Source organism: Spermophilus citellus (assembly GCF_964194105.1).
Source record: "Spermophilus citellus genome assembly, chromosome: 2".
Lineage (NCBI taxonomy): Eukaryota > Metazoa > Chordata > Mammalia > Rodentia > Sciuridae > Spermophilus > Spermophilus citellus.
In genome coordinates this window covers 65837319-65865087 of record NC_138183.1, presented here as the reverse complement: position 1 = coordinate 65865087, position 27769 = coordinate 65837319, and the positions used below count along the sequence as shown (strand labels likewise).

General features: G+C 31.9%; 1 protein-coding gene across 3 annotated transcripts in view; it reads left to right on the top strand.

The window, feature by feature from the left end:
• The window catches only part of JAK2 (Janus kinase 2), a 139916-nt gene extending 112577 nt beyond the window's left edge, over positions 1-27339 (top strand). For all 3 annotated transcript variants that reach the window (XM_081279363.1, XM_081279362.1, XM_081279364.1), the window contains 10 exons: positions 687-825; positions 2485-2636; positions 2785-2935; positions 3756-3892; positions 15322-15511; positions 16106-16230; positions 16393-16565; positions 22636-22753; positions 25615-25728; positions 25967-27339. In XM_081279363.1, coding sequence (XP_081135489.1) covers positions 687-825; positions 2485-2636; positions 2785-2935; positions 3756-3892; positions 15322-15511; positions 16106-16230; positions 16393-16565; positions 22636-22753; positions 25615-25728; positions 25967-26074 — 1407 coding nt within the window. In that variant the 3' untranslated portion in view covers positions 26075-27339. The remainder of the gene's footprint in view (positions 1-686; positions 826-2484; positions 2637-2784; positions 2936-3755; positions 3893-15321; positions 15512-16105; positions 16231-16392; positions 16566-22635; positions 22754-25614; positions 25729-25966) is intronic.
• The last annotated feature ends 430 nt before the right edge of the window (positions 27340-27769 follow it).

The window sequence follows — 27769 nt, the reverse complement described above, 5'->3', positions numbered from 1 at the left end:
TTATGTTGATCTGGCAAAAAGAAATAAATTTGTGAGATGCTGAGTCATTCAAAAAGTCTGTGTTAGGTGATGAAAGGGATTATTTTATGTATACATTTTAAATAAAATGCCTTTGGAAAGAAACAGTTTTTTCATCCCATTGGTCTCATAGAACTACTGTTGGACAATCTGTAGTGTGTCAGTTGGGTTAGAAAATTTGACCAAAAATTATGCCGAAATATGTTGTGTTGCTGTGGATAGCAGAAAATACCTTGTTACAGTGTTTGGGGACAGTTGAACCTTATATCCAGTAGAAAGCAGTGTTGACAGAGAAGCAGCATATTAGAGAGTCAACCCAGTTTTCAGACCCCTCAAAATGTACCTGTGTCCTATTGTTGAACTGAAAACAATACTTCCTCCCATCTAGAAATATATACTGTTTAGAATCTCAGCTTTGGAAAGTGAAGTAATACTGGGTAGCTTTTATTTATTCATCCTGGGTATAAATTACTGTGTTATGTAAAGTGCAAATGAAAACTGTACTGTCATAAATACTTTTACTGTCTCAAAGCATGCTACCACGTTAATATTTATTATGCTATCTTACATATCTTTCTTCTTTAAATCTACTTTGGGGTCTGGACCAAATTAATTGCTCAAATACTTGTGGATTGATATTTCAATGTATGTTCTTTTAACTTTAATAGGAAGAAAAATCCCTTGTTCATGGGAATGTATGTGCCAAAAATATTCTGCTTATCAGAGAAGAAGACAGGAAAACAGGAAATCCTCCTTTCATCAAACTTAGTGATCCTGGCATTAGTATTACAGTTTTACCAAAGGACAGTAAGTTCAATAGGGATTGCATTTAACATTGATTAAATAACAATATTAAGCTATCCCTTTTAACAGTTTCAGTTAAGTTACAGTTACAGTCTTGTCTTTGTCCATTTCTTCTTCATGATAAGCATGCCACTGTGGACTGTGAGATAATTTTTAAAAAACAGTTTTGGTCCCTAATTATGTTATGGAATTTTGGTCCATAATTATTTTATGGAAAATGAGATTTTATTTCATTTTAATTTGAAATTTTCTAATATTATTCTTTGAGCCAGGGTAAATGTTTAAAATCTCCCTTTCTCTAGTTACTTTTAAAAAAACTTTTTGTGTGAAAAGAGATGTTATCCAGCTTGAGATCTCATTTAATTATTTGGCTAATTCTGACATTTAATAACTCTTCTTAAAAAAGCCTTTTTTTGTGTGCCTGTTAATCTTCTGTTTACACAGTAAGTTAATAGTAAAAGTTTCAAAGAGTTGAGAGTTTTTTTTTTTTTTTGGCGGTGGTAGTGTCCAAATAATATTATAATTGTATTTCACTATCTTAGCTAAATTTTCTAATGAAATGTTCTAATTTAGAATCTAAAATGATCAATTTTTTTGGAATTGATGTACAGTATCTTACTTGATCCAATAGTACTTAAACTTGATGGCTTATCCAAAAGTGAAGACAGCAATAATAGTATAGACAATAACAGACAATAATAATAGTATAGGGCAGAAAATCTAATAGGGTCTTAGATCTGGCACTCAAGGAAGTTTTACCCTTTCCCATGGGAGATAAAGATAGAGAAAAAATATATTCATATGATGAAGAGGAGGGGAATTGATGTCCTCTTTAATCTTGATTATACAGCAAAAATATTCACATTGCTTTACCAAAATATACTGAAAGATACAATAGTGTATTATTATGTATATACAATCTATTCATCTACCTGTGCTAGAATATCAGAGGACAGAATTATATTGCTTCTTCTTTCTTTGAATATCATCTTTCTGTTGCAGTCATGGACCACAGAAACTTTACTTTGGAACTCCCATGATCTGAGCAGAAAACAATTTATCAATACCTAGAATATTTTAGTATAATTTAGTCATTCACTTCATGTTATGGTAAATGTCTGTTGATCCTTGTTTATCTGAAAGTCAGGATGGCCACTGCTAATAAATCATTAAGCACTTTCAGTCATTAACAACACATTTACTATTTTCACATTATAAAGAAAAATTTTAAATATCAGGAAGTATTTAGGGCAAATTTTGTAGTTTTTTAAAAAAATTTTTTTTGAAAGGTGAACTAATGGGAAGAGATAGAGAAAGCAGTATGCCATTTGAGATGCTAAGATTTAATGCAAAGAAGTTTAAGTGATAAGGAATTCCTTGTATAGGATTCTAATGCTGTCCATTCTGCTAACAAATTGTGTAACTTTTTGACAAATCAGTCAGTTTTTGTTCATCTCTATATTGTCATTGTAAAAGCTGCAATATTGAATTAGATTATCTCAAATGTACCTTCCAAGCTTATGCAACTGTGAGCATGAGCATTCCCCCTCCAACAAAATAAGACTCAATTATTCAAATAAATTTGAAAACTATTTGCATGTAAAACACTGGTTTATTTCTGGGGATTATTAACTATTATACTTTGTCCTTATCATTTAAAAGTTCTTCAGGAGAGAATACCGTGGGTACCACCTGAATGCATTGAAAATCCTAAAAATCTAAATTTGGCAACAGACAAGTGGAGTTTTGGTACCACTTTATGGGAAATCTGCAGTGGAGGAGATAAGCCTCTGAATGCTCTAGATTCTCAAAGAGTAAGTTGATACAGACTGACTCTAGAATGACTTTGTGATCCTTCATGTTTCTTCCAGATGATTTGATAATTCTTAACACATTAATTTTAATAAGAATGTTGTATATCATTATACAATTTATTTTCAGCATTTTATTTTTTAATTGTAGAAGCTACAGTTTTATGAAGATAGGCATCAGCTTCCTGCACCAAAGTGGACAGAATTAGCAAACCTTATAAATAATTGCATGGATTATGAACCAGATTTTAGGCCTTCTTTCAGAGCTATTATACGAGATCTTAACAGTTTATTTACTCCAGGTATGTATTGATTAAGTCATCATACTGATCACTATCTTTCTTTGTTGTATTTAATAAACTTTATTAATTCTGCAATCCCTATCAAAAGGTTTTATGATATCTTCTAGGCATTCTTAATTTATATGATTTCTCATGCTTTATACATATTTTGATCTCCTTGATTGGGTAGTCTTTTATTTTTAAAAATGCCTTTTATTCTTCAGTAACTTCGTTTTTTGTTTGTTTGCTCATTTGAAAAGGAAAAAGAAACAGAATTTATTACATGCCCACAACATGGGAGTATTAGACTCCAACTTAATTTTAGTTTGCCAGGTAATGAGAAGCATGTTTATTTGGGTACAAATGTTTATTTGACTACATTGCTTGCTTTTTTTTTTAATACTAGTTCTTTAGGTTTTCAACTGGTTCCTGTATATTTTATTAATGATTGATTTTCTAAACATGAAGTGAATTTGGTTTTGGTTGTTATTATCTGCTTTAAAATATTGAGCTAAATACACAAGTATTTTCCCCATGGGTACTTCCTGCTTCAGTCCTACTCACCATTCTCACCACAAAAATCAGAATATATACCTTTTTTTTAAATATTAAAATTACCTATTTTGTAAAATAATCATTCTTTGTAAAAATTTTTCTTGAAAGTGAATCAGATATGAGTAATAAGTAAAGGCTCTATTAAGATAATCTAACCATTTACATTTTCTTATATCATTTAGTATTTCTAACTCACTCTTATTATTTTGTCAGCTTGAATGTGTTTGAGTTTAATGCAGAGAATGTATTTGCCAACTTTAGATGGTATTTTTCTGTATTTCTCCAGATTATGAACTATTAACAGAAAATGACATGCTACCAAACATGAGGATTGGTGCCCTAGGGTTTTCTGGTGCATTTGAAGACAGAGACCCCACACAATTTGAAGAGAGACATTTGAAATTTCTACAGCAACTTGGCAAGGTATCTTAAGTTTTTCAAATAGAGTATGGCATTTTATGTGAGAATAAAAAAAAGGCTTTTAAGAGTCTCTAAAGTTCACTTTACATAAATATTTTAAGGGGTGTTTTTAGAATAAAGGCTTAGTTGTCTGACATGTTCTGTGAAATAAAGAACTGAAGGAAAGAAATGAAGAACTTCTCAGAGCCTTTATTGTGTAATATGCAATGAACATCTTCAAGAGGATATTAAATTGGGCAGTAATTCCCAAATTGATTTGATTGTGGGACTCTTGCTTGACTTAACTACATTAATACTTTACTGTTTGTTCCTTATTTGTAAAATACTCTTGAGAACATTTGAAGGGATATAGCAATAAAAAAACAAATACAAGTCTAGGTATTGGGGTATATTGGTTATCTATTGCTGTATAACAAATTACCCTGAAGCATAGCAGCTGCAGACAAATATTTATTATCTCCAGTTTCCGCGAGTCAGGAACCTGGCAACAATTTAGCTATTCAAGGTATCAGGCCTCACAGTCTCATCTGAAGGCTCTACTAGGGGAAGAACTACTTCCAAACTCAGTCACATGGCCATTGAAAGCCTCAGATCTTATTTCTTGGTTCCTTACAAGGACCTCTCCACAGGGCTGCTTCATAATAGAGCAGCTGAGAGCAGAACCCAAGGTGGGAGCCATGGTCTTTTTACAACATAGTATCAGAGAGCACATCATCACACTCTTGCAATATTTTCTTCTTCACAAGTGAGTCAAGAAATTTAGTTCACATGCTAAAGGAAGAGATTTATGTAAGAACATGAATACTGGAAGGTGTGGATCATTGAGAAATATCTTAGAGTCCTCCAACAAACTAGCTGACTTTAGCCTCATTATATGTCACTAGAACCAATTTCTTGGTAGTATGTAGTGTGTCTAAACTTAATTAGACCATGAAAGACTTTTCAATGTCCCTCTCAATTATTTATTGTCATTTTATTGAAAGTGTTTTCTAGGACAATTTGGGGAATGATTCCTTAGATACAATAATAAATCTCTTTATTTTTTGACAAGAAAAATTGAGGTATAGAGAAGTTAAATAATTGGCCAGTGGTTATACAGCAAGATAGTAGCAGATGTGATGAGAGCCTTTGTTTCCCTACTTCTAATTCCATGCTATTTCTTCTGTCCATTTCTTCTTTGATTTTTATTTTTTTGGGTGTAAATATGCTTCAGTTATATTGGTATCTTCTAGTGTCTTTCTGTGGCAAATCATATATTGTGTCATTAAGACATAAAATTATTATATTTTTCCACTCAAAGGTTTTATTTTGATCACATGGCAAAAGTCTAAATGATTAATGTAAAAGGCAGAAATTAATACAGTATGACTTATTCATGGATTTATTGTTGAATACATCTCAATTTGTTGTTAGTTGTATACAGATATTTTCATGTCCATAAACACTAGTCATTGGAACATTTGATCATAATTTTTGGTGTCAAAATCCTGAGAGCCTTAAAATTATTTTACCTATGATTCTGAACAATTTAATTTCTCTAGTCCCTAGATATAGCCTTTAATGGGTATTATTATCTCTCTTAGAAATTTTTGTTTTGGTAGAATACAAAGAAAGTTTTAGAAATAAAAGTTTAATTTATTTGAAGTAAAGGGAAGAAATCTAGTGAAATTTCATTGTACTCAGTTGAAAGTGATATTTTCAATTAGCTTTTTAATTTTCTTCTTATACCTCTTCTTAATATGAACATGAATATGTGAACATTTGTATGATTAAGACCCTTTCTATATCAATTAGCTTGATTAAAGTAATCATTTCACAATGTATACATATATATTCAATCATCATGTTATATAACTTAAATATACACAATTTTTATTTGCCAGTTTTACCTTAATAAAACTGAAGACAAAACAATAGCAACAACAACAAAAGACCTTTTTTGACTTTCTAGGAAAAAAGTCAGTATTTCAAATTCCATAATCTAAAGTGAAAAATCATGGTTTCTATTAGAATCAGAACTTTTTCAATCTAAAGAGCACTCTAGGAACTAGACAGCCTTGGAAGAAAGTATGATAAGAATGTATTCTTTTTAAATTCCATGCTGATCACAGTTTCTAAGATTTTCTTAAGATGTGATTGGAACAAATGTCAACATTACTTATTTTATACATATTTGTGATATGCTTGATTGTTGTTTAATTTTGAGATAGTTCATAGCTTCCTTAATGCAAGTTGCTTTTCACATAAAATTCCATTAACATGGCCCTTACATACTTTTGGTCATACATAGATGGCTCTTACATACTTTTGGTCATAATTTGAATGATATTTTTAAAAAATAGGATGCAAGACTAGTGATGTAGTTCAGTGGTAGAGTATTTGCCTAGGATGCATGAGGCCCCAAAAATAAAAAATAAAAATTTATGCAAAAGAATGCAACACTGTGTTATTATTTAGTACTTAGTGAGAATTGGTTTAGAATTACCCAGAAAATATTCCTAAGTGAAACAGGCCTGTAGTAAATTGTGATATACCTGTTTGTATCAAAATATTATAAAATTATTTTTAGGAATATTTTCTGGTATTGTTAGGGTATGTTTCTGTTTTTAGAAAATTTCCATTTTGTAAATGTTCCTTACAATCTCATATTTGTAATTAACAATCTCAATATTTTTAATAATTCAAACTCGGCTGGATATAAGTATATTTCTATAATTAAAATATTTTATAAGAGAATTAATATTTAGGCACATATTCCATACATGGACATGTGACACATTTTTCTATATATTATAGAGAAATTGCTTAGAAAAAGTAACTACATTGATAAAGCTACTCGTCAGTAGTTCGATAAGTACCTTTTGGCTTACTGTTCACTTATTCAGATTACTCTTATTTAGTTTAATTTAAAATCTGATGATTTTCATTATTTTCTAAAAGTAATGGATATTTGAGCTTTCTTAAAACATAATTACAATTTTCCTTTCTTATTTACCCGATTAGAGAGGTAATAAAAATTATGTATTTCCCTGTTATTCAGGCATGTCTGTGTTAAATATTGATGGACTTTTTCATACCTGATGATTAAGACCAATTGAGAGGCAGAAATGAATTAGGAAGTATGAATTAGGAGGTTTTCAAATAGTTCTGTCATCCATACTTCACTTGAAGTTTTCTGCCATGGTTTGAAAATAAATGTTAAAGACTAGAAAATGTACATGTTATAGCATCTGTTTGTTCCTTTAAAAACATAGATTTTCATCTCAAATCAGGGCAGAACTTTATGATTGTTTGCAATTTTTCTAATCATAAGGTAAGTAACATTAAAGATAAATTGAAACTTTCTAAAACCATTGAAAACAAAGAAAAAAAACTTTTGAAGAGTGCTATAATCTTTGTTTGTTTTTTCAAAACTTCCTTTATGATAGATCTGGCAGTAAAATTTATAGTATCTCTCCCACACCATCTGTTTTGTCTTCTTTAAACAACTAAACTTTTAGATTGTTTTTCTTTTTAAACTGTTTTCAGTGTCTTATCCTAAGTATGTTTCTGAATAAAAAGGAAATAGAAATTTCTATCTATGTCCTATTTTTATATTCTATTTCCAGTTAGGAAATAGGAATTTCCTCAAATACTAAGTCATATGGGTATTGCCTGTTACTATCATCAGTGCCATAAAGTTTTTCCTGCATGTCTCCAGCTTATCATTGATTTTCCTTTTTCTGGAAGCTTGTAGCATTTATTTTTATTTCTTCTAAAAACATTTAAAAATTTTACATAACTATTTGAGTTTAAATTCATTTAAGCATACTATAAATAAACCAAGGAAAGTATTTTTTATTTAATACTCTTGTAAAAAGAGCTAAGAAACTATTTTGAAGCCTTTCTCCTGCCACATGAATTCTAATGAACTAATGCCTAACATATGTTCTTTATATCCTTTACCTTCTTGCCTTAATTTAAATCTAGCTTTTTAAAAATCCTTTTTATTGTCTATCCCTCTGTGGTATAGATCTAGAATTTAGAGATCTGTATACCTTACCACTACCACTTTGAAACTATCAACAAAACTCTTAGTCTTTTCTGAATATGATTGTTATTCTTCCTTCTTACCATCACTGGCTAATATTTTGTTTCACAATCCTTGAGTATTTTGGGTATTCATTATTTTCTTCACTTTACTTCCTGCATGAATGCCCAACCAATGCTTTTTTAAAACTTCTCAACTTTTCTACCCTGTGTCTGTATTAGATGAGAGTACTTTGAACTCTGTAATCCCCTATAATAACCTTGCTGATGGAATTTCAGAACCTGAAGTCTCCTCTTCTAATTACCAACAGATGCTTCTACTTTGTATCTTTTGACTCTTCTCAATTTACACTTAAAAAATAGCATGGGTATTGCTGATATCTTTGACACTCACTCCCCCCCCCCCCTTTTTTTAGTGGTATGGATTGAAACCGGTGCTCTAAAACTGAGCTAAACCGTAGGCCCTTTTCATTTTTTAAATTTTTGAAAGAAGATGTTGCTAAATTGCTGAGGCTTTTGCCTTTTGCCTCAGTCTCTTAAGTCATTGGGATTACAGCATGTACTATCAAGCCCAGCTGACACTCTCCTCCTCTTAAAGCCTGTTAGCAACCTTCTAGATTTAATTGACTCCTTTCCTTATTGAGTAGATTTCTGGGTGGACTACTGAAATTACTTTCACATATATCTGCAGTTATATCACCCTCTTCCCCTTGACTATCAGATTCACTTTCCCTGTTATTTCCTAGTATAGTGAAAATACAGTTCTGATTTTTTTCTTATTTATGCTTCTATCTCTCAAATGCTATAAGAAAAAAAATAGATATAAATGTGTATCTCCATTTGAAACTAATTTCCAGACTAGGTACTTAAGATTCTTTTAGTGATGGTTATTTTATTCTCCCTTACATGGTTTCTTCTTTGGTTCCATTCCATTCCCTTCTGGTTTTCTATTCTACTTGTTGTCTTTACCCTCCGCATTTGGCTTCCCCTTATTCTTCTAAAAGAAAATGGAGGTGTTCCAAATTAAAACAGCAAGATTGATTTTTTGTCATTCAAATTGACAAACTATAGAAAAAAATAGTGGCTAGTGTTAGCAAAGATAGGATAAACACTTTCCCATTGTTCATCATAATAGAATTTAGTAAACTTTTCTAGAGAGTTTCTGATGCAGTAGATATGAAGGGCCTTTGAAATGCTGCTATCTTTTGAACAGCTAATTCTTAAGTATCCTCTGTAAAGTTGTACACAGTATTTATGAATAAGTGTATCATTGCAATGACATGAATGTGCTTTAAAAATCTTAGTGTACATTGTTTATAATTTTAAAAATTAGTGTATTTATCTAACAGTGTACAATAATTAAAAATCAAGAAAATATGTATTTTCAAGGAAATATAATGTTATTGGAAAATAAATTTTTAACATTGTTAAGTAAGGGGAAAGGATATAAAATTCTCATTTCCCACTTTTAATTTTTATAAGCACCCTTTGGAATAATTTCTGACAATGGTAATATGAAGTAGATATTTTATTATCTTCCATTTTTAAAGAGGAAAAAACATATTCACAGAGGTAAGTGAATTGTCTAAGGTCACAAAGGGAGTACATAGTACACCAAGATTCTAGCTCCAGTCTGTCTGACTGGAGAGTATCAGGTTTTAACCACTTCTCTATGGCCTTTCAAACTATGTAACTAGAGATCTAACTTTAAAAAAAGATTAAAATTTGTTTTAATTTGTTATACATGACAGTGGAATGTATTTGTGCACTTTGATATGTCATACATAGATGGAATATAATTTATCATTTTTCTGAGTATACATCTAAGTAGAATCTGAGTAGAATCAGATTGGTCATGCAGTCATATATATGTGTGTGTGTAAATATATATATATATATGTATGTATGTATTACATAAGGTAATAATGTCTGTTTCATTCTACTATTCCTCCTATCCCCATATTCCTTCCTTTCCCCTCCCTTCACTCCCCTCTACTTAATCTAAGGTAACTGTATTCTTCCCTAGAGTACCCCCTTATTGTGAATTAGCATCCGCATATTAGAGAAAACATTTGGCCTTTGGTTTTGTGGGATTGCCTTATTTTGCTTAGCATGATATTTTCCAACTCTGAGCATTTACTGGCAAATACCATACTTTCACTCTTCTTTAAAGCTGAGTATATTCCATTATATGTACCACATTTTCTTTATCCATTCTTCTATTGAGGGACACCTAGGTTGGTTCCATAATCTAGTTATTGTGCATTGAGCTGCCATAAGCATTGAGGTGGCTGTGTTACTGTAGTACATTGATTTTAAGTCATTTGGGTATAAACCAAGTAGTGGGATAGCTGGGTCAAATGGTGCTTTCATTCTGAGTTTTCTGAGGAATCTGCATACTGCTTTCCATAGTGGTTGCACCAGTTTTCAGTCCCACCAGCAATGTATGAGTGTACCTTTTCCACCACATCCTCGCCAACATTTATTGTTGCCTGTATTCCTGATAATTGCCATTCTGACCGGAGAGACATGAAATCTCAGTTTATTTTTGATTTATGTTTCCCTGATTGCTAGAGATGTTGAAACTTTTTTATATATTTGTTATTGATTGAATTTCTTCTTCTTTGAAGTATCTGTTCAGTTCCTTAGTCCATTTATTGATTGGGTTATTTGGTTTTTTTGGTGTTAGGTTTTCTGAGTTCTTTATATATCCTAGAGATTAGTGCTTTATTTGAGGTGCATGTAGTAAAGATTTTCTCCCAATCTGTAGGCTCTCTCCTCACATGATTGTTTCCTTGCTGAGAAGAAGCTTTTTAGTTTGAATTCATCCCATTTATTGATTCTTGGTTTTACTTCTTGTGCTTTAGGAGTCTTGTTATGGAAGTCAGATCCTAGGTCAACATGGTGAAGATATGAGCCTACTTTTTCTTCTGTTAGGTTCAGGGTCTGTGTTCTAGTGCCTAAGTCTTTGATCTACTTTGAGTTGATTTTTGTGCAGGCTGAGAGGTAGAGATTTAATTTCATTTTGCTGCATATCGATTTCCAGTTTTGCCAGCACCATTTGTTGAATAAGCTATCTTTTCTCCAGTGAATGTTTTGGCACCTTTGTCTAGTATGAGATAACTGTATTTATGTGGGTTTTTCTTTGTGTCTTCTATTCTGTACCATTGGTCTACTTGTCTGTTTTGTTGCCAATACCATACCGTGTTTTGTTACTATAGCTCTGCTGTATAGTTTAAGGTCTAGTATTGTAATGCCTCCTGTTTCACTTTTTTTTTTTTTTTTTTTTTTTGCTAAGGATTATTTTGGCTATCCTGGGTCTGTTATTTTCTCAAATGAACTTTATGATTGTTTTTTCTATTTCTATGAAGAATATCATTGGATTTTAATAAGAATTGCACTAAATCTATATAATGCTTTTGGTAGTATGGTCATTTTGACCATATTACTTTTTCCTATCCAGGATCATGGGAGGTCTTTTTAATCTTCTAAGGTTTTCTTCAATTTATTTCCTTAGTGTTCTGTAGTTTTCACTTTAGAGGTCTTTCACCTCTTTTGTTAGATTGATTCCCAGATATTTTATTTTTTTAGACTATTGTGAATGGGGTAGTTTTCCTTATTTCTCTTTCAGTGGATTCATCGTTGATATATAGGGATATGTTTGATTTATGGATATTAATTTTATATTCTTCTACTTTGCTGAATTCATTTGTTAGTTTTAAAAGTTTCCAGGTGGAACTTTTTGGATCTTCTAGATATCGAATCATGTCATCAGCAAATAGTCATAGTTTGAGTTCTTCTTTACCTATTTGTATCCCTTTAATTTCTTTATTCTAATTGCTCTGACTAGAGTTTCAAGCATGATGTTGAATAGAAATGGTGAAAGAGAACATCTTTGTCTTTTTCCAGTTTTTAGACGGAATGCTTTCAATTTTCCTCCATTTAAAATGATGCTGCCCTTGGGTTTAGCATATATAGCTTTTACAATGTTGAGGTATGTTCCTATTATCCCTCATTTTTCTAGTGTTTTTAAGGTGAATGGATACTGTATTTTGTCAAATACTTCTTCTGCATCTGTTGAGATGATCATATAATTTTTGTTTTTAAGTCTATTAATATGATGTATAACATTGACTTCCATATGTTGAACCAACCCTGCATCACTGGGGAGAACCACACTTGATCATGGTGCACTATCTTTTTAATATGTTTTTATATGTGATTTGACAGAATTTCATTGAGAATTTTTGCATCTATGTTCATCAAGGATATTGATCTTTCCTTGATGTTCATCTTTTTCTGGTTTTGGTATGAGGGTGTATTCGCCTCATAGAATGAGTTTGGAAGGTTTTTCTTCCTTTCTATTTCATGGAATACTTTGAGGAGTATCAGTATTAATTCTTTGAAGGTCTTGTAGAAGTCAAATAAGAATGTGTCTGATCCTGAGCTTTTTTTGGTTGGTAGGGTTTTGATGGCGTTTTCTGTTTCATTACTTGAAATTGATCTGCTTAAATTGTGTATGACCTCCTCATTCAGTTTGGGTAGGTCATATGTCTAAAAATTTGTTGATGTCTTTGATATTTTCTATTTTATTGGAGTATAATTTTTCAAAATAGATTCTAATTATCTTCTGAATTTCAGATGTGTATGTTATGATATTTCCTTCTTCCTCTTGTATTTTAGTAATTTGAGTTTTCTCTCTTTTTCTCTTTGTTAGCATTGTTAGGGATTTATCTTTTTTATTTATTTTTTCAAAGAGCCAACTTTTTGTTTTGTCATTTTTCCCAATTATTATTTCTTTTATTTCAATTTCATTGAATTTTATCTCTGATCATAATTATTTTCTATCTTCTTCTGCTTTGGGTATTGATTTGTTATTCTTTTTCCAGGGCTTTGAGATGTAATGTTAGATCATTTATTTGTTGACTTTTTATTCTTTTAGAGAATGAGCTCAATGCAGTAAACTTGCCTCTTAGTACTGCCTTCATAGTATCCCAGAGATTTTGATATGTTGTTCTGGTGTTGTCATTTACCTCTAAGAAATTTTTAAAATTTCATCCATGATTTATTCTACTATCCATCTGTTATTCAATAGTGTATTACTTAGTTTCCATTTGTTGGAGTAGCTTCTATTTTTTATTTTATTGTTGACTTCTAATTTCATCCCATTGTAATCTGTTAGAATGCAGGGTATTATCTCCATTTTTTTGTATTTACTAAGATTTGCTTTGTGGCATAAAATATGGTCTATATGTACAAAATTATAACAGACACATTATAATGAGAATAACTAACCCAAAGAATAAGTATAAAATCTTAGAGGCCATGAGAGAAAAAAATCAAATTATGTTTAAGAGGAAAACAATTCAGATCTCAACTGATTCTTCAACCCAGACCCTCAGATATAGGAGGTTCTGGAATAATATATTTCAAGTTCTGAAAGAAAATGAATGTCATCCAAAAATTTTATATCCAGCAAGTTAAGCTTCAGATTTGAAGATGAAATTAAAACCTTCCATAATAAACAAAATTAAAACAATTTACAACTAAAAAATCTCTCCTTACAGAAAATTCTCAACACAGTATTCCATAAGGATGAAGTGAAAAAAAAAATGAAAACCAGCAAAGGGAGGGACTACACTAAAGGAATATTTAACCAAAGAAGAAACTAAGTCAAATTAAAAACTAGAAATAAATCAAAATGACTGGGAATACAAATCATATCTCAATAATAACCTTGAATGTAAACGGCCTAAATTCATTAATCATAAGACAGAGACTGGCAGATTGGATTAAAAAGCAAGACCCAACAATATGCTGTCTCCAAGAGACTCACTTCATGAGCAAAGACATCCACAGACTGAAGGGGAAAGGATGGGAAAAAACATATCACTCATATGGATTGTGAAAGCAAGCAGGGTTTTTCATCCTCATTTCAGATAAAGTGGACTTCAAGCCAAAGTTAATCAGAAGGGACAAAGAAGGACATTTCATTCTACTTAAGGAAAGTATATATCAGCAAGACATAACAATTATAAATATTTATGTTCCAACCAATGGAGCATCTGTGTACATCTAACAAACCCTTCTCAAGTTCAAGAATCAAATAAATCACAACACAATAATACTGGGCGACTTTAACACACCTCTCTCACTACTAGACAGATCTTCCAAACAAAACCTATATAAAGAAACTATAGAACTAAATAATACAATAAATAATTTAGACATAACAGACATATATATAGAATATTCCATCCATCAACAAGTGAATATACTTTCTTCTCAGCAGCACATGGCTTCTTCTCTAAAATAGAGATCTAACTTTGAGCCTACATATAGTCTTGGTTTTTAAAAATTGACATCAAGTATATAACTGAGAATTTAGTCACTCATATAGTCTTGTAGCTCAAGAACTAACTATATTCTTTAAGAATACAGTAATATTTAAAATACATGGATTTGATTAATATACAAATTATATACTTTATATTTTATATGTTGACATACCAATTCTACATAAATAACTTGAGTCTAAGTAAAAGGAAAATGAATTTCTTAAAGGTGATCTCTTTAAAAAAAATGTAAGAACATCCCCATAAGTTAAAAATTTATTTTCTTAAATAGATAAGATTCTGTATTTAGTGCTTGGGTTGCTATACCAGAATACTCTGGATTGGGTAGTTTAAACAACAGTTTATTTCTCACATTTATGAAGGGTAGAAAGTCCAAGATAAAACTTCCAGCAGAGTTTGTTTTCTGGTGAAGTGTCTTTTGCTAGCTTTCAAAGGTACCTGCTTAGTGTGTCCTCCCATGGGATAGAAAGCTCTAGTGTTTCTTCCAGCTCTTTTTAGGGCACTAACCTATTTACATTAGGACCCACTCTAATGACTTCATTTAAATTTCATTACTTCCTCACAAGGCCTTATCTCCAAATACAGTCACATTGTGGATTAGGGTTCCTGGTATAAACTTTGAGACAGTAAAAGCATTCAGTTTGTAACAGACCCTTATTTCATCCAGATCACTTAGAATGATATCACGGATACATTCTGAAGAAGTTCTTTCTGAAAGTTACAGAAATATAAGAACTCTCTGGCATGTCCTTTGGCTTAAAATTATTAATTAATTAGTAATTAATGTTTATCCTTTTTTAAAATGCCTTTTTGAAATAGTTTGCATTTTAGCCTATATAATTTCTTTTGAAAAAATTAAATATATAGGTTTCCTACCCACTTGTTGAGATAGTATTTCCTTTTCTTGCTCTGCAATCTGCCTAATGTTAGCTTAGAGATATGTCTACTAATTCCAGCTACTAGGATTTCCTCTGTATAATTAGAATTCATTAGTAATTTGTCTGAAAAGCTTGAGATTTCTATCTTAATATGGAGTGTGTTGTTTAGGGTAATTTTGGGAGTGTGGAGATGTGCCGGTATGATCCTCTACAGGACAACACTGGGGAAGTGGTGGCTGTTAAAAAACTCCAACACAGTACTGAGGAGCATCTCAGAGACTTTGAAAGGGAAATTGAAATCCTGAAATCTCTGCAGCATGACAACATTGTAAAGTACAAAGGAGTATGCTACAGTGCTGGTATGTTGCACATTGAAACCTATTTTAAACTGAAGATTTGTCTTTGACATCCTAGGTAATCAAAACACTTAATGTTTTAAGATCTGGATTTAGCATATGACAATGACAATGCCCATAGACAGATGCATACTCTATGACTAGAGATTGTGCATGGTAGCCATGGGCTATAACTACAGGAAGTCTTTGGCTTGATTAATCATTCTCCTCACCACTTGCTTAAATTTAACAAGAATTTATTTTTTTAAAAAAAATCTTTCCTTATATTTTCTATCAAAAGATTATTAAATTATATGATTTTGTTCAATGAGGAAAATCAAAGTTGTCTTATCAACTTATTTTAGAAGAAAACTAAAACATAAACATAGAAGACTAAAACATATTTTTAATTATTGTTCCCAAAACTTTTGGATTTAAAAAAAACCCTGTGTAGTTTTTAACTAAGTAATTCTTAACTACTACATTACCTTTAAGTTATAATGAAGTGTTATCATCATAGACATAATTTTACATTTATTTAAGTTATTTATATATTTTTTCTAGTAGTAAGTAAAATAAAGCAAAGTAAAATATTATGTTCTGTTTGTACATTAAAAGGACGGCGTAATCTAAGATTAATTATGGAATATTTACCATATGGAAGTTTACGAGACTACCTCCAAAAACATAAAGAACGGATAGATCACAAGAAACTTCTGCAGTACACATCTCAGATATGCAAGGTACCTAATATCCTTGTTATTTTTTGTAGATGAAGAGCATGTTGAAGTAATTAAGAAATCTTCTAGACTTTTTATTAGCTAACAAAGGGAATTTATAAGGATGAAGTCATTTAAATTAGGTCTATTCAAACGGCTGAAAGGAAAATGTTATTTTATTCATAGGGCATGGAGTATCTTGGTACAAAAAGGTATATTCATAGAGATCTAGCAACAAGAAATATATTAGTGGAGAATGAGAACAGAGTTAAAATTGGAGATTTTGGATTAACTAAAGTCTTGCCACAAGACAAAGAATACTATAAAGTGAAAGAACCTGGTGAAAGTCCCATATTCTGGTGAGTACAGTCTACTTCAGTATTATAAAATGAATTTTTAAAGCACAAACTTCAAACATTCTTGTTACTATTATTATTATATAACATATAATAATGTTTCATATTGCTTATTATAGTAGCAATCATTTATCATATGTGTTACATTGGGTTAAATGCATTTCATGGATCATCTCACTTAATCCTCATAACAGCCCTTGGAGAATACGGACTGAGTATCCCAAACTTGAAAATCCAAAATGCTCTGAAAAAGAATTGAGGGTGTAGCACAATGATAGAATACTCATCCAGCATGCACCAGGTGGGGTGTCTTGCATCTCACCAGGGAATTCTTGCCTGCTTGGAGGGATAAGCCTCCTGAGAAATTAAAGTCTAGAATAATTAGTAAAGAACAAAAGATAGAGTCAGAAAAGACAGTTTTAAAGATGGAGCCCTGATAGATGCAGTCCACACATGAGCTGGAGATAGACAAATAGAAAATGGCTCCTGTGGTTTATTTAAGGGGGTACATAAAAGGCAGGAGGAAGGTTTCAGGAGGGGAGTCTGGCTTTATGATATCTTGTAGTCAGCAGGTTGATTGACATCTTAATAAGTCACATCCATCTCAGAGGGGATGTGTGACTGTAGCAGGTCACCCCATCTCTGGTGCTATGTGGGACCTGGCAGAGCTTGAATAAGGCTCACAATGTATCTGAGCAGTCAACCAGAGGAAATGTCCACTGGAAGTTCCCAGACATCAGATTTCCCTATTCAGTTAGGCTGTGTTGCACAACTGTCCACACACAGCCCACAGATGGCTACTGACACCCAGTACCGCCAAAAGAGAAAAAAAAAATGAGTCCTACTACAAAATTCTGAAATCCAAAATCTTTTAGCCCTCACATGACACTTGAAAAGTTTCAAATTTTGGAGCACTTTAAAATATGGATTTTTAGAATAAGGATGCTTAACTGGTATACTTTATATAAGCATTCCAAAATCTGAAAAATTCTGAAATCTGAAACACTTCTGTTCCCAAGCATTTTAGATAAGGGTTCCTCCATCTGCAACTCCTTTTTTTTTTTTGTATTGGGGATTGAACTCAAGGGTACTTGATCACTGATCCACATCCCTAGCCCTATTTTGTATTTTATTAGAGATAGAGTCTCACTGAGTGCCTCACTGTTGCTGAGGCTGGATTTGAACTCGCAATTCTCCTGTTTCAGCCTCCTGAACCGCTGGGATTACAGGCATGTGCCATTGTACCCAGCCTGCATCTCCATTTTAATCATGAAAGAACTGAAGTGTAGATAAGTTAAGTAGTTTGCCCACTAGTATGTGACTGGTACAGAGTAGAACTAGATTTAAACCAGATAGTCTGATTCTAGAGTTTGAGCTCTTAAGCTTTCCTAACTAGGGTAGTGTACAGTCTGGCATTAACTGATTATTTTTATAGGTTATAACAGTTTGAAGCTGAAGATAACAGTTTGAAGCTGAAGATAATTATTGGTCTGAAAATTGTGAATTATTTTGAGGAACATTAAATCCTCATTTTTTAATGTGCTATGTACACATTAAAAAATGTTCTGTTGATAGATGCTTTGATGAAACATTTTTACTTTATGCCTTCATTCTTTTATGGTATGTTTCATTTTTCTAGGGATAACTTTGAAATCATTTGTTTTGGTTTTGTATGCATTCCAAAAATAGACTTTAATTCTGTTTTATTTATCTGCTAAAATAATACTATTAAGATCGTGTCATTTGAGTCAGATATCAATGTTAAAGGAGGGGTTTTATTTATTTTAGTTAAGTATGCTTTATTTAGTCTTTTATATATGACTTAAAAGTTAGAAGAATAAGATCATGGCATTTGCAGGGATATGGATGGCATTAGAGAAGATTATGCTAAGTGAAGTTAGCCAATCCCCCCCCCCAAAAAATAACAAATGCTGAATGTCTTCTCTGATATAAGGGGGGTGATTCAAAATGGGGTTGGAAGGGAGAGCAAGGGAGGAAGATTACCTCTAGATAGGGAATAGGGGTGGGAGGGAAAGTGAGGGAGAAGGGGAATAGCATGGATGGTGGAAGGAGACCCTCATAATTATACAAAATACATGTATGAAGATGTGAATTTGGTGTCAACATACCTTATGTACAATCAGAGATATGATAAATTGTGGTATATAGGTGTATTAAGAATTGTAATGCAAAAATAATAATAAGAGAGCTCATGTATAATGGCATAATTTGGCATGAACATACTTTATATACAGAGTTACGAAAAATTGTGTTGTGAATGGATAATTATGATTGTAATGCATTCCACTATTCTCATGTATGTAAGAAATAAAAAAATTAGAAGTGCTAATGCAAACAATAGTGTTTATAAGTAGAAAGATATTAATGGTTTGTTTTGTTACTGCTAAGTTCATAGATTATCCATATGTGCTACTTATGTTCATTTTGTTTGTAATTGTAAATTTTACAGTTGATACCATCTATTACAAATTGTTATTCTGGAAAAGTCAAGTAAAAAGACACCAATGATTTAGAACAAATTGATTATTTCCACAGAAGTGTAATTTATAATGGTATTATGAATTTTTTTAAAGAAGAATTCTTATCTTTTAGAGATGTGGAAATGTATCTTGAAATTGAAATATTGTCATATCGGAATTCACTTCATATAAATTCAGTAGCAGGGAACATGGAGAGTAATATATGAAATAAGAGATGATGAGTTTAGCTGAGTGAGAGGTACATGGTAGTTTAATGTTCTAATTTATATATATTTAAATTGTTTCATAATTTTAAAACAATTTTTAAGGAGTATCTTCATGATAATTTTTAGCAATACTTTCATCTAATTATTTTTAGAGTATGTATGAAACTAGAAGACTCATCTACATGATCATTTCTTTGGTCATGTCCAAGTGATACCAGAATTTAATTTATTTTTTACTTCATTCTTTTTTTTTCTTCATTTTTCATTTTCTAGGGTGGAAGATTAAGAAGTTAAATGGAATTAATTGGCAATTAATTACGTGAAAATTCAATGAATTGGATAAACTTTGTATAAACTTAATGAATCCAGTGTAGTTAACATTAATTAACCACCTACTGTGCTTCAAATTCCATGCAAGGAATTTGAGAAGATAGGATCAGCATCAGAAAAGAACTGTCCTTTACTAGTAATGTTGAGTAAAAGGAAAAGTTTGTATGGCAGGCACATTCAGCTGACAGGCCTACTATCTATAATCCTTTCCCTTTAAGAGCTCATAATTTAGGAAAAATCAAAGTGTTTTAGTCAGCTATTTCACTGTTGTGACTAAAAGGTCTGACCAGAAGAATTTTAAAGAAGGAAAAGTTTGAGGGCTCACAGTTTCAGAGGTCTTAGTCTGTTGAAGGCCGGCTCCATTTCTTGGAGCTCCAGGTGATGTATAACATCATGGCAGAATAGTGTGACGGAGGGAAGCAGCTCACATCATTGTGATCTGGAAGCAGAGAGTGAGTCCACTGGCCAGGTACAAATATATACCCAAAGCTATACCCCAATTCCCGCCACCTCCAGCCACACTCCATCACATCAGTTACCACTCAGTTAATCCCTATCAAGGGATTAAATCACTGATTGGGTTAAGACTCTTATACCCAATCATTTCTCCTCTGAACCTTCTTGCATTGTCTCACACATGAGCTTTTGGGGGACACCTCATATCCAAACCATAACACAAATATATAATCAAATCACTCTCATGCAGTATGGAAGTGCAACAATGAATATAATGGTAAAACACAAGGGTGCAAATAATTCTGCTGAGAGTTTAAGTAAAGCGTAAAAAAGATGACAACTAAGAAATGATATTTCAAATATTGATTAGGAGGAATTTACCACTTAGACAATGAGGAAGTTGATAAGAGCAAAAGAATCAAGGGCTTGCAGGTGACAGGCATAATCACAGAACAAACAGGATGTAATTGGGGCTAGAAAGAGATTGAGCGTTGGTATGGCTTATGTGTGCTCTCCAAAATTTAGGTGTTGCCAATGTGAATAGTATTAAGATTGAGGGAAACCTTTAAGAGATGAATAAAACAGGAGGCTCTTTTGGGAATGGGATTAAGGCTCTTAGGAAGGAGGTTTTGCCTAGCATTTGGTTCCTCTTGTGGAACTTCCAGCTTCTTCCATCTAAGGACACGATGATTCTTCCCTCTGAAGAATGTATCAATTGCAACAACTGGGCCTGTCTATACTGTGATCTTTGACTTCCCAATAAATTTCTGTTTTTTATAAATTATAGTGTCAGGTATTTTGTTAGAGCAGCATAAATGGCCTAAGAGAAGCCTCATATATCATGTAGAGTTCAGACCTTACATAGTAGACAAGTGTGTAAGGTGTGAAATTTATACAGATGAATAACATGGTGAAATTCATATTTTTGGTATAAAGCTCTACTTGTGCTGTAGAACTCCAAGTCATAATAATATGAAAATTTAATTGGAATTTTTAACTCTCATTTTTTTCATGAATATGTAGTAGAATTTTCCAGAGGCTACAGGACATGTTTCTATTTCCCAAACATTAAAGAGATTTGAAAAAATGCTTAAAAATCCTATTTTTCTCACATATTTATTTAAGATGTAATGGGTTTCTTTTTTACTCTAAATGAATTAATAGTTTTGTATTTTCTTAGTTTTAATACTTAATGTCAATATTTAATATTAGCTAATATCAGTAGATATAATCCACATTAACAAAATTTTTTGGGGGGGGAATATCAATAATTTTTAAGAGCATATGGGGGATCCTGAGACCAAAAGACTGATACTATAGAGAGGACATACATTAAGAAGAGGCAAAAAGCAGAGAAGCAGCTACATAGGTAGATTTTTTTCAGAAATCTAAATAATTGGTTTTTAAACATTTTGTGTGTATATACTTAATAAAAGAAATCTTAAAACGATATATATATATATATTTTGTGTGTGTGTGTGTGTGTGTGTGTGTGTGTGTGTGTGGTGCTAGGGATTGAACCCCAGGGCCTTGTACATGTGAGGCAAGCACTCTACCAACTGAGCTATATTTCCCAGCCCTCTCAAGGATATTTTTAAATGAATAGCTAAATTTTTCTTTGTAAATTTTAGATAGTTATGAGTAATTATTTTCTTGACTATGGTAAATATTGACATCTAAATAACAAATATAGTAATCTTTTAAATGCACTCAAATTTAATACCAGTGTCACAACATTCAAAAAGGTACAGAAACACTTTTTCTTTTTGATAGAAACTTTATATCATTCTTTTATTCTTAAATTTATATTTCTTTTCCCCTCTCATCCCAAATTTTGCATAAACACTTATTTTTCAGTTTTTAGAAGGTACTTTGCATTTGACCTTGGAGCTGATCATAGAGACAGAAATAAATTTCTTTAGATTTTCCTTATCTGTGTATGTCAGAGGTTCTCAAGACCACTCTCAGACTCTATGCTTTGATGGGAACGTTCACAGTACTCAGCATGTAGTCCTGTTCACAGCACGATTCATTACAGGAAGAATAACACAGCAAAATCAACAAAGGGGGAAAAGGTGTGTGGCACAAAGCTTGGAGGAAAGCAGACACAAATTTCCATCTTCTGTCCCAGTAAAGTTATATAGAACATAACTTAATTCTTCCACCAATAAATGACCACAACACATGTGAGATATTGTCTATCAGAGAAGCTCATTAGAATGCAAGATTTTTTTATTAGGAATGGTTACATAGCACTCTATGCCTGGCACATACCAAAATTCCAGAGTCCCATAAGAAAAGCAGATGTGAACATAAACCACATTTTTTGCATAAATACTTCATACACAAGTAAGGTGCTCATCATTTAGGGAATTGTAGAAACCTTCCTGAAATCTTAAGTTCCCAGGTGCCAGTCAAGGATCAACATTGCAAGGAGGTCCTTCTAAAGATGTCAGTCTCCGGCCTGCTATGTTAACGATTTTCTATAAAATTTAAAACAAACAAACAAGTAATATTTTGTTGGTAAAATGTAGAATTGACACATAAATAACTGTCTTTTTAAATGTTTTCCATGAACAGGTATGCTCCAGAATCTCTAACGGAGAGCAAGTTTTCTGTGGCCTCGGATGTTTGGAGCTTTGGAGTGGTTTTGTATGAACTTTTCACATACATTGAAAAGAGTAAAAGTCCGCCAGCGGTCAGTCTGCTTTTTAATGTATTTGTCTTTCTTTCTTTTTCCCCTAACATGAGAAAGGTATTACCTAACGAATAATAATAAGCCTAGGGCTCATTTTAGAGCCTTTAATTGCCAACTTGTAAGGTGCTGTCAACAAAATAACCCTAAATTTATTCATTAAATTAACTTAAAATTTGTCAAAGGATGTTTTAGAACACTTTTTAGTATAATCTCTTTCTTAGTATGTTTTCTGTTACTGTAGCAAAATACCTGAGTATTTTATAAAGAAAAAGGTTTTGCTGGGCTCACTGGTACAATCCTATAATCCCAGCAACTTGGGAAACTGAGGCAGGAAGATTACAATTTCTAGGCCAGTGATGGCAGTTTAGCAAGGCCCTAAGAAAATTAGTGAGACCCTGTCTCAAAATTTAAAAACATAAAGACTGGAATGTAGTTTAGTGTTAAAGTACCTGGGACTTTAATTCTGTAGTATCAAAATTAAAAAAAAGAAAGAAAGAAAAATAGAGAAAGAGAAAAGAAGAAAGAAAGGAGAAAATAAAAGAAGTTAGTTTATTTAGCTCATAGTTTTGGAGGACAAAAGTCCCATTCAATATCAAGATGCCCCATATGTTCAGCCTCTAGTGAGAGAGTCCTTGGCTGTGTCACAACATGACAGGTTAGTAGAAAGGGAACTAGCTACGAGCTGAAGGATCATATGGCAGGACTTGAAGCCAGAGAGTCAGGAGGGGACAGTCTTGCTTTTTTTATAAAATGACTTGCTTTCAGGAAAAGTAACATTCTATAAAAGCAGCCTTAACCCCTTTGTAGGGTTAATCCCATTCAGAAGGCTATGACCTCTATGACTTAATTACTTTCCACTAGGCCCCACTTTTTAAAGATTCTACCATCTTAATGCTTCCACACTGGGGACCGAATTTCTAACCTAGGACCCTTTAGAGGACAAATTACATCCAAGCCAAAACATCTTTTAATATTAAGTAAACTCAATAATCTGAATCATTCCAGTTAAATCTTTCAACGTAATTTTTTTCTGTTCATTTCAGATTTGTTTTCAATATAGGAAAATATGAAAAATAAAAGTCATCTCTAATGCAATTACTCAGAAACAACCACATTAATATTGTGATATATTTTCTTCTTGGCCTCTTTTTATTTTATATATAAATGTTAAATTTTATGAAGAAGTATGTATTGGTTTATAAAACTAAAGTTATAATGTACAGTTTGCTATTCGGCTATTTCATTATTACATTTTTGGTATTTTACTATATTAAGAAATATTTACTAAAAATATCATTACTAATTTCTAAGTAGAATTCTATCATAAGGGTATATATTTCTGGACGCTTTCCAATCTTCACTTATTTATGTAACATTTCAATATAATACTTAAGTGAACATAATGAACAGTCCTATATAAATATTTGTTTATCTATGTTTATTAGAATAAAAGTATAATTATAGGTGAAAGGTCATGAGCTAGTAAAAGCTGTCTTTTTGTAAAGGTTCTAAATTATTTCAAAATAATTAAGAAAAATTGTACAAGATTATATTTTAACAGCAATGCTCAGGGGCATACATTTTATTATTTGCCAATACTAGCAATTGTTTTTATGTAATTTTGTGAAATCGATATGAGAGGAGTTATCTTTTTATTTTACTTGCATTTTTTTAATCTTCTTTAAACTTTTTAATTCTAATTTGTTATATATGACAGCAGCAGAATGCATTTCAATTCATATTACACAGAGCACAATTTTTCATATCTCTGGTTGTATACAAAATATATTCACACCAATTCGTGTCTTCATACATACACTTTGGATAATGATGTCCATATCTTTTTTTTTCATTTTATTGGTTGTTCAAAACATTACAAAGATTGCAGAATCATATCGGTTACACATCCACATTTTTACATAATGCCATATTAGTAACTGTTGTATTCTGCTACCTTTCCTATCCTCTACTATCCCCCCTACCCTCCCCTCCCATCTTCTCTCTCTACCCCATCTACTGTAATTCATTTCTCTCCTTGTTTTTTTCCCCCCATTCCCCTCACAACCTCTTATATGTAATTTTATATAACATTGAGGGTCTCCTTCCATTTCCATGCAATTTCCCTTTTCTCTCCCTTTCCCTCCCATCTCATGTCTCTGTTTAATGTTAATCTTTTCCTCTTGCTCTTCTTCCCTGCTCTGTTCTTAGTTGCTCTCATTATATCAAAGAAGACATTTGGCATTTGTTTTTGCATTTTTCTTATTAGTGTGTTGAGTATGTATTTATTGAATATTTAAAGTATGTGTGTGTATAAATTGTCTTTTCTATGCTTTGCCTATTTTTGCATTGGTAATGTTTCTTACCAATTTATAATAGCTCTCTGTATTTAAAATAAACATGATATGTTTATTGTAAATATTTTCCAACTTTTAATTCAGAATTTTATGGATTTTTAGCATATGAAAACTTTCTCTGCATTTCATTTATGCTTAAATATTCATCCTGCATTTTCTTTTTTCATGTCCTCTTTTACATTCAACTTTTCATTTCAGCTAAAATATAATAAGATGTGTTAAAAACAACAATGAAAAAAAACCTTGAGTGATACATTTTTAGTTTATGTGTTTCTGGCCTTTCTCAAGAAAAGTTGTGGAAATGGAATTAAAGAGGTTCCATACCATTTAAGTCTTTTCTAAAATATGACTGAAAAGGAAGTTTTTGATTCTTAATATAGTCTGTTTTTTGAAAAAGTTTAAAATAATACATAAGCTGAATTTTCCCCATTTACTAGAAGAAGTTGAGAAAGAATTCTTCAAATTAAAACTACAAAAGCATCATTAAAATATGAATTTGTATTTCAGGAATTTATGCGTATGATTGGCAATGACAAGCAAGGACAGATGATTGTGTTCCATTTGATAGAACTCCTGAAGAGTAATGGAAGATTACCAAGGCCAGATGGATGCCCAGATGAGGTAGCATTTTTTTTTTAATTCACAGTAATCATGTGTTTTCTTTTTGTTTTTACTCTACGATTTTAGGTCACTGAAATTGCTGAGCTTTTACACAAATAGCAGAAATAGATGACTGTGAATCGAGGCATAGCTATGAAATATGTAATCTATAGGAAAATTAAATAGAAATTCTAAATTCATTTTCCATCAATTAAAAAGATGATACTTTGGATTTATTATAATTTTTTTTCTTTTACAGATTTATATGATCATGACAGAGTGCTGGAACAATAATGTAAATCAACGCCCCACCTTCAGGGACCTAGCACTTCGAGTGGATCAAATAAGGGACAGCATGTCTGGCTGAAAGAAATCGTGTTTAAACTGAGACCAAAGTACACTTAGAAAAGAAATGCTGTGGACTATATTTACACATATCATTCTTATATAAACCATGATGCCCGCTGGCAAAGATGTGAAAATACCTGCTCAAAACTTCAAACTTTTGTGAATTTTTCTTCATTCAGCCATCCGTAGAGGATACTAATGAAGAGTCTTGAGCAAGAAAGTTTGTGAAAAGTATCATGAATTTTGTCAGTTACATCTCCTCCTCTAGCAAAAGAAAAAATAGACTCTTTTTCAACTCAGCTTTTTGAGAGATGAAATATTATAATGTAAATTTTTCAATGTTAAAGATACATAGAATATATATGTACAGTTTTTACCACAGTGAATGTATTATACTTTGGCATCTTGTGTGAGATACACAAGGGCTGATGTTCATTAGTAACGTTTTCTAATTTTTCCATAATTGATTTAAATAACTTCATTATGCAAACAAATTAGATGCTTAAGAAATTGAATAAGCAACTTTGTGTTCTTGTTCATCTGTGTCACTGTCTGGCAATATTAAGCAGGCTTATACTTTTGACTTGTAGTTTCATGTACTGTAAGTATTTTTCAAAGCAGAGGGAACAAAAGTCTAGTTTTATTTGTATAGGGAATTTCCCTGACCTTCTAAGGAACACATTTTGAAATGGAACAAGCTTACAAAGACATAACACAATCTATTTTCTTATTTGTTTCCCTTGTGTCTGTTTGTGGTAAGTATGTTTTTTTTTTAAATAGAAGTATCTTCAGACTTTTCTAAGACTATAATGAATAGTATTCTTTAAAATTTTTGAGATTAAGAATGCTGGAAATATTGTCATCCCTTGAGCTGTTGACTGCCAATAAGCTTCTTCAATCCCTGGGACCTGTGGTAATGCATTACATTTAAACATAAGCCATAAAATAATTTCTAAAATGTACAAGCTCATTAAGATGCATATTGGATTAAGAATTATTTTTCTAAAGAGTATGTATTTGAGTGGTTTCCAAACTTTCTTATTGCAGTCATAGATTTTTTAGAGTGTCTCCTACACAAAAGAGGTAAATTGGTGAAAAAATATGCTTATAATAATTTGATTCAAAAATTCTAGTAGAAAATTCATGATGTATAGGTTTAAGGAAAAGGAGAGAGAACATACATATTTTCATACAAGTGTAAAGAATTTGTTGTTGTCATTTGTTTTACTGTGACTCCATTTAGATCCCATACCTAAAATAAAATATGGTGGTTTTGTGTGTGTGCACGTGTGTGTATGTGTATTAATTATACAAAGTTTAATAATAGTTAAGAAGGAAATGACTTCTTTATTTTCAGTGGTGTATGCCATTTTGTAAAACATATACTTAAAATTTCTGATTTTGGGTTGAAGGAAAGGAAAGTAAAGAAATGCTTCTTGCATTCTTTGTCTATAAGATATTTTAGTAGATACCAGATACAGATGTCATCTAAAATGAGAGTGTATTCAATTTTTTAAAAAAGATTTCTGATAGATATTTTGATTAAAATTGAGTATAATAGGGCTGGGGATGTGGCTCAAGGGGTAGCACGCTCGCCTGGCATGCATGCGGCCCGGGTTCGATCCTCGGCACCACATACAAAGAAAGATGTTGTGTCCGCCGAAAACTACAAAATAAATATTAAAAAATTCTCTCTCTCTCTCTCTCTCTCTCT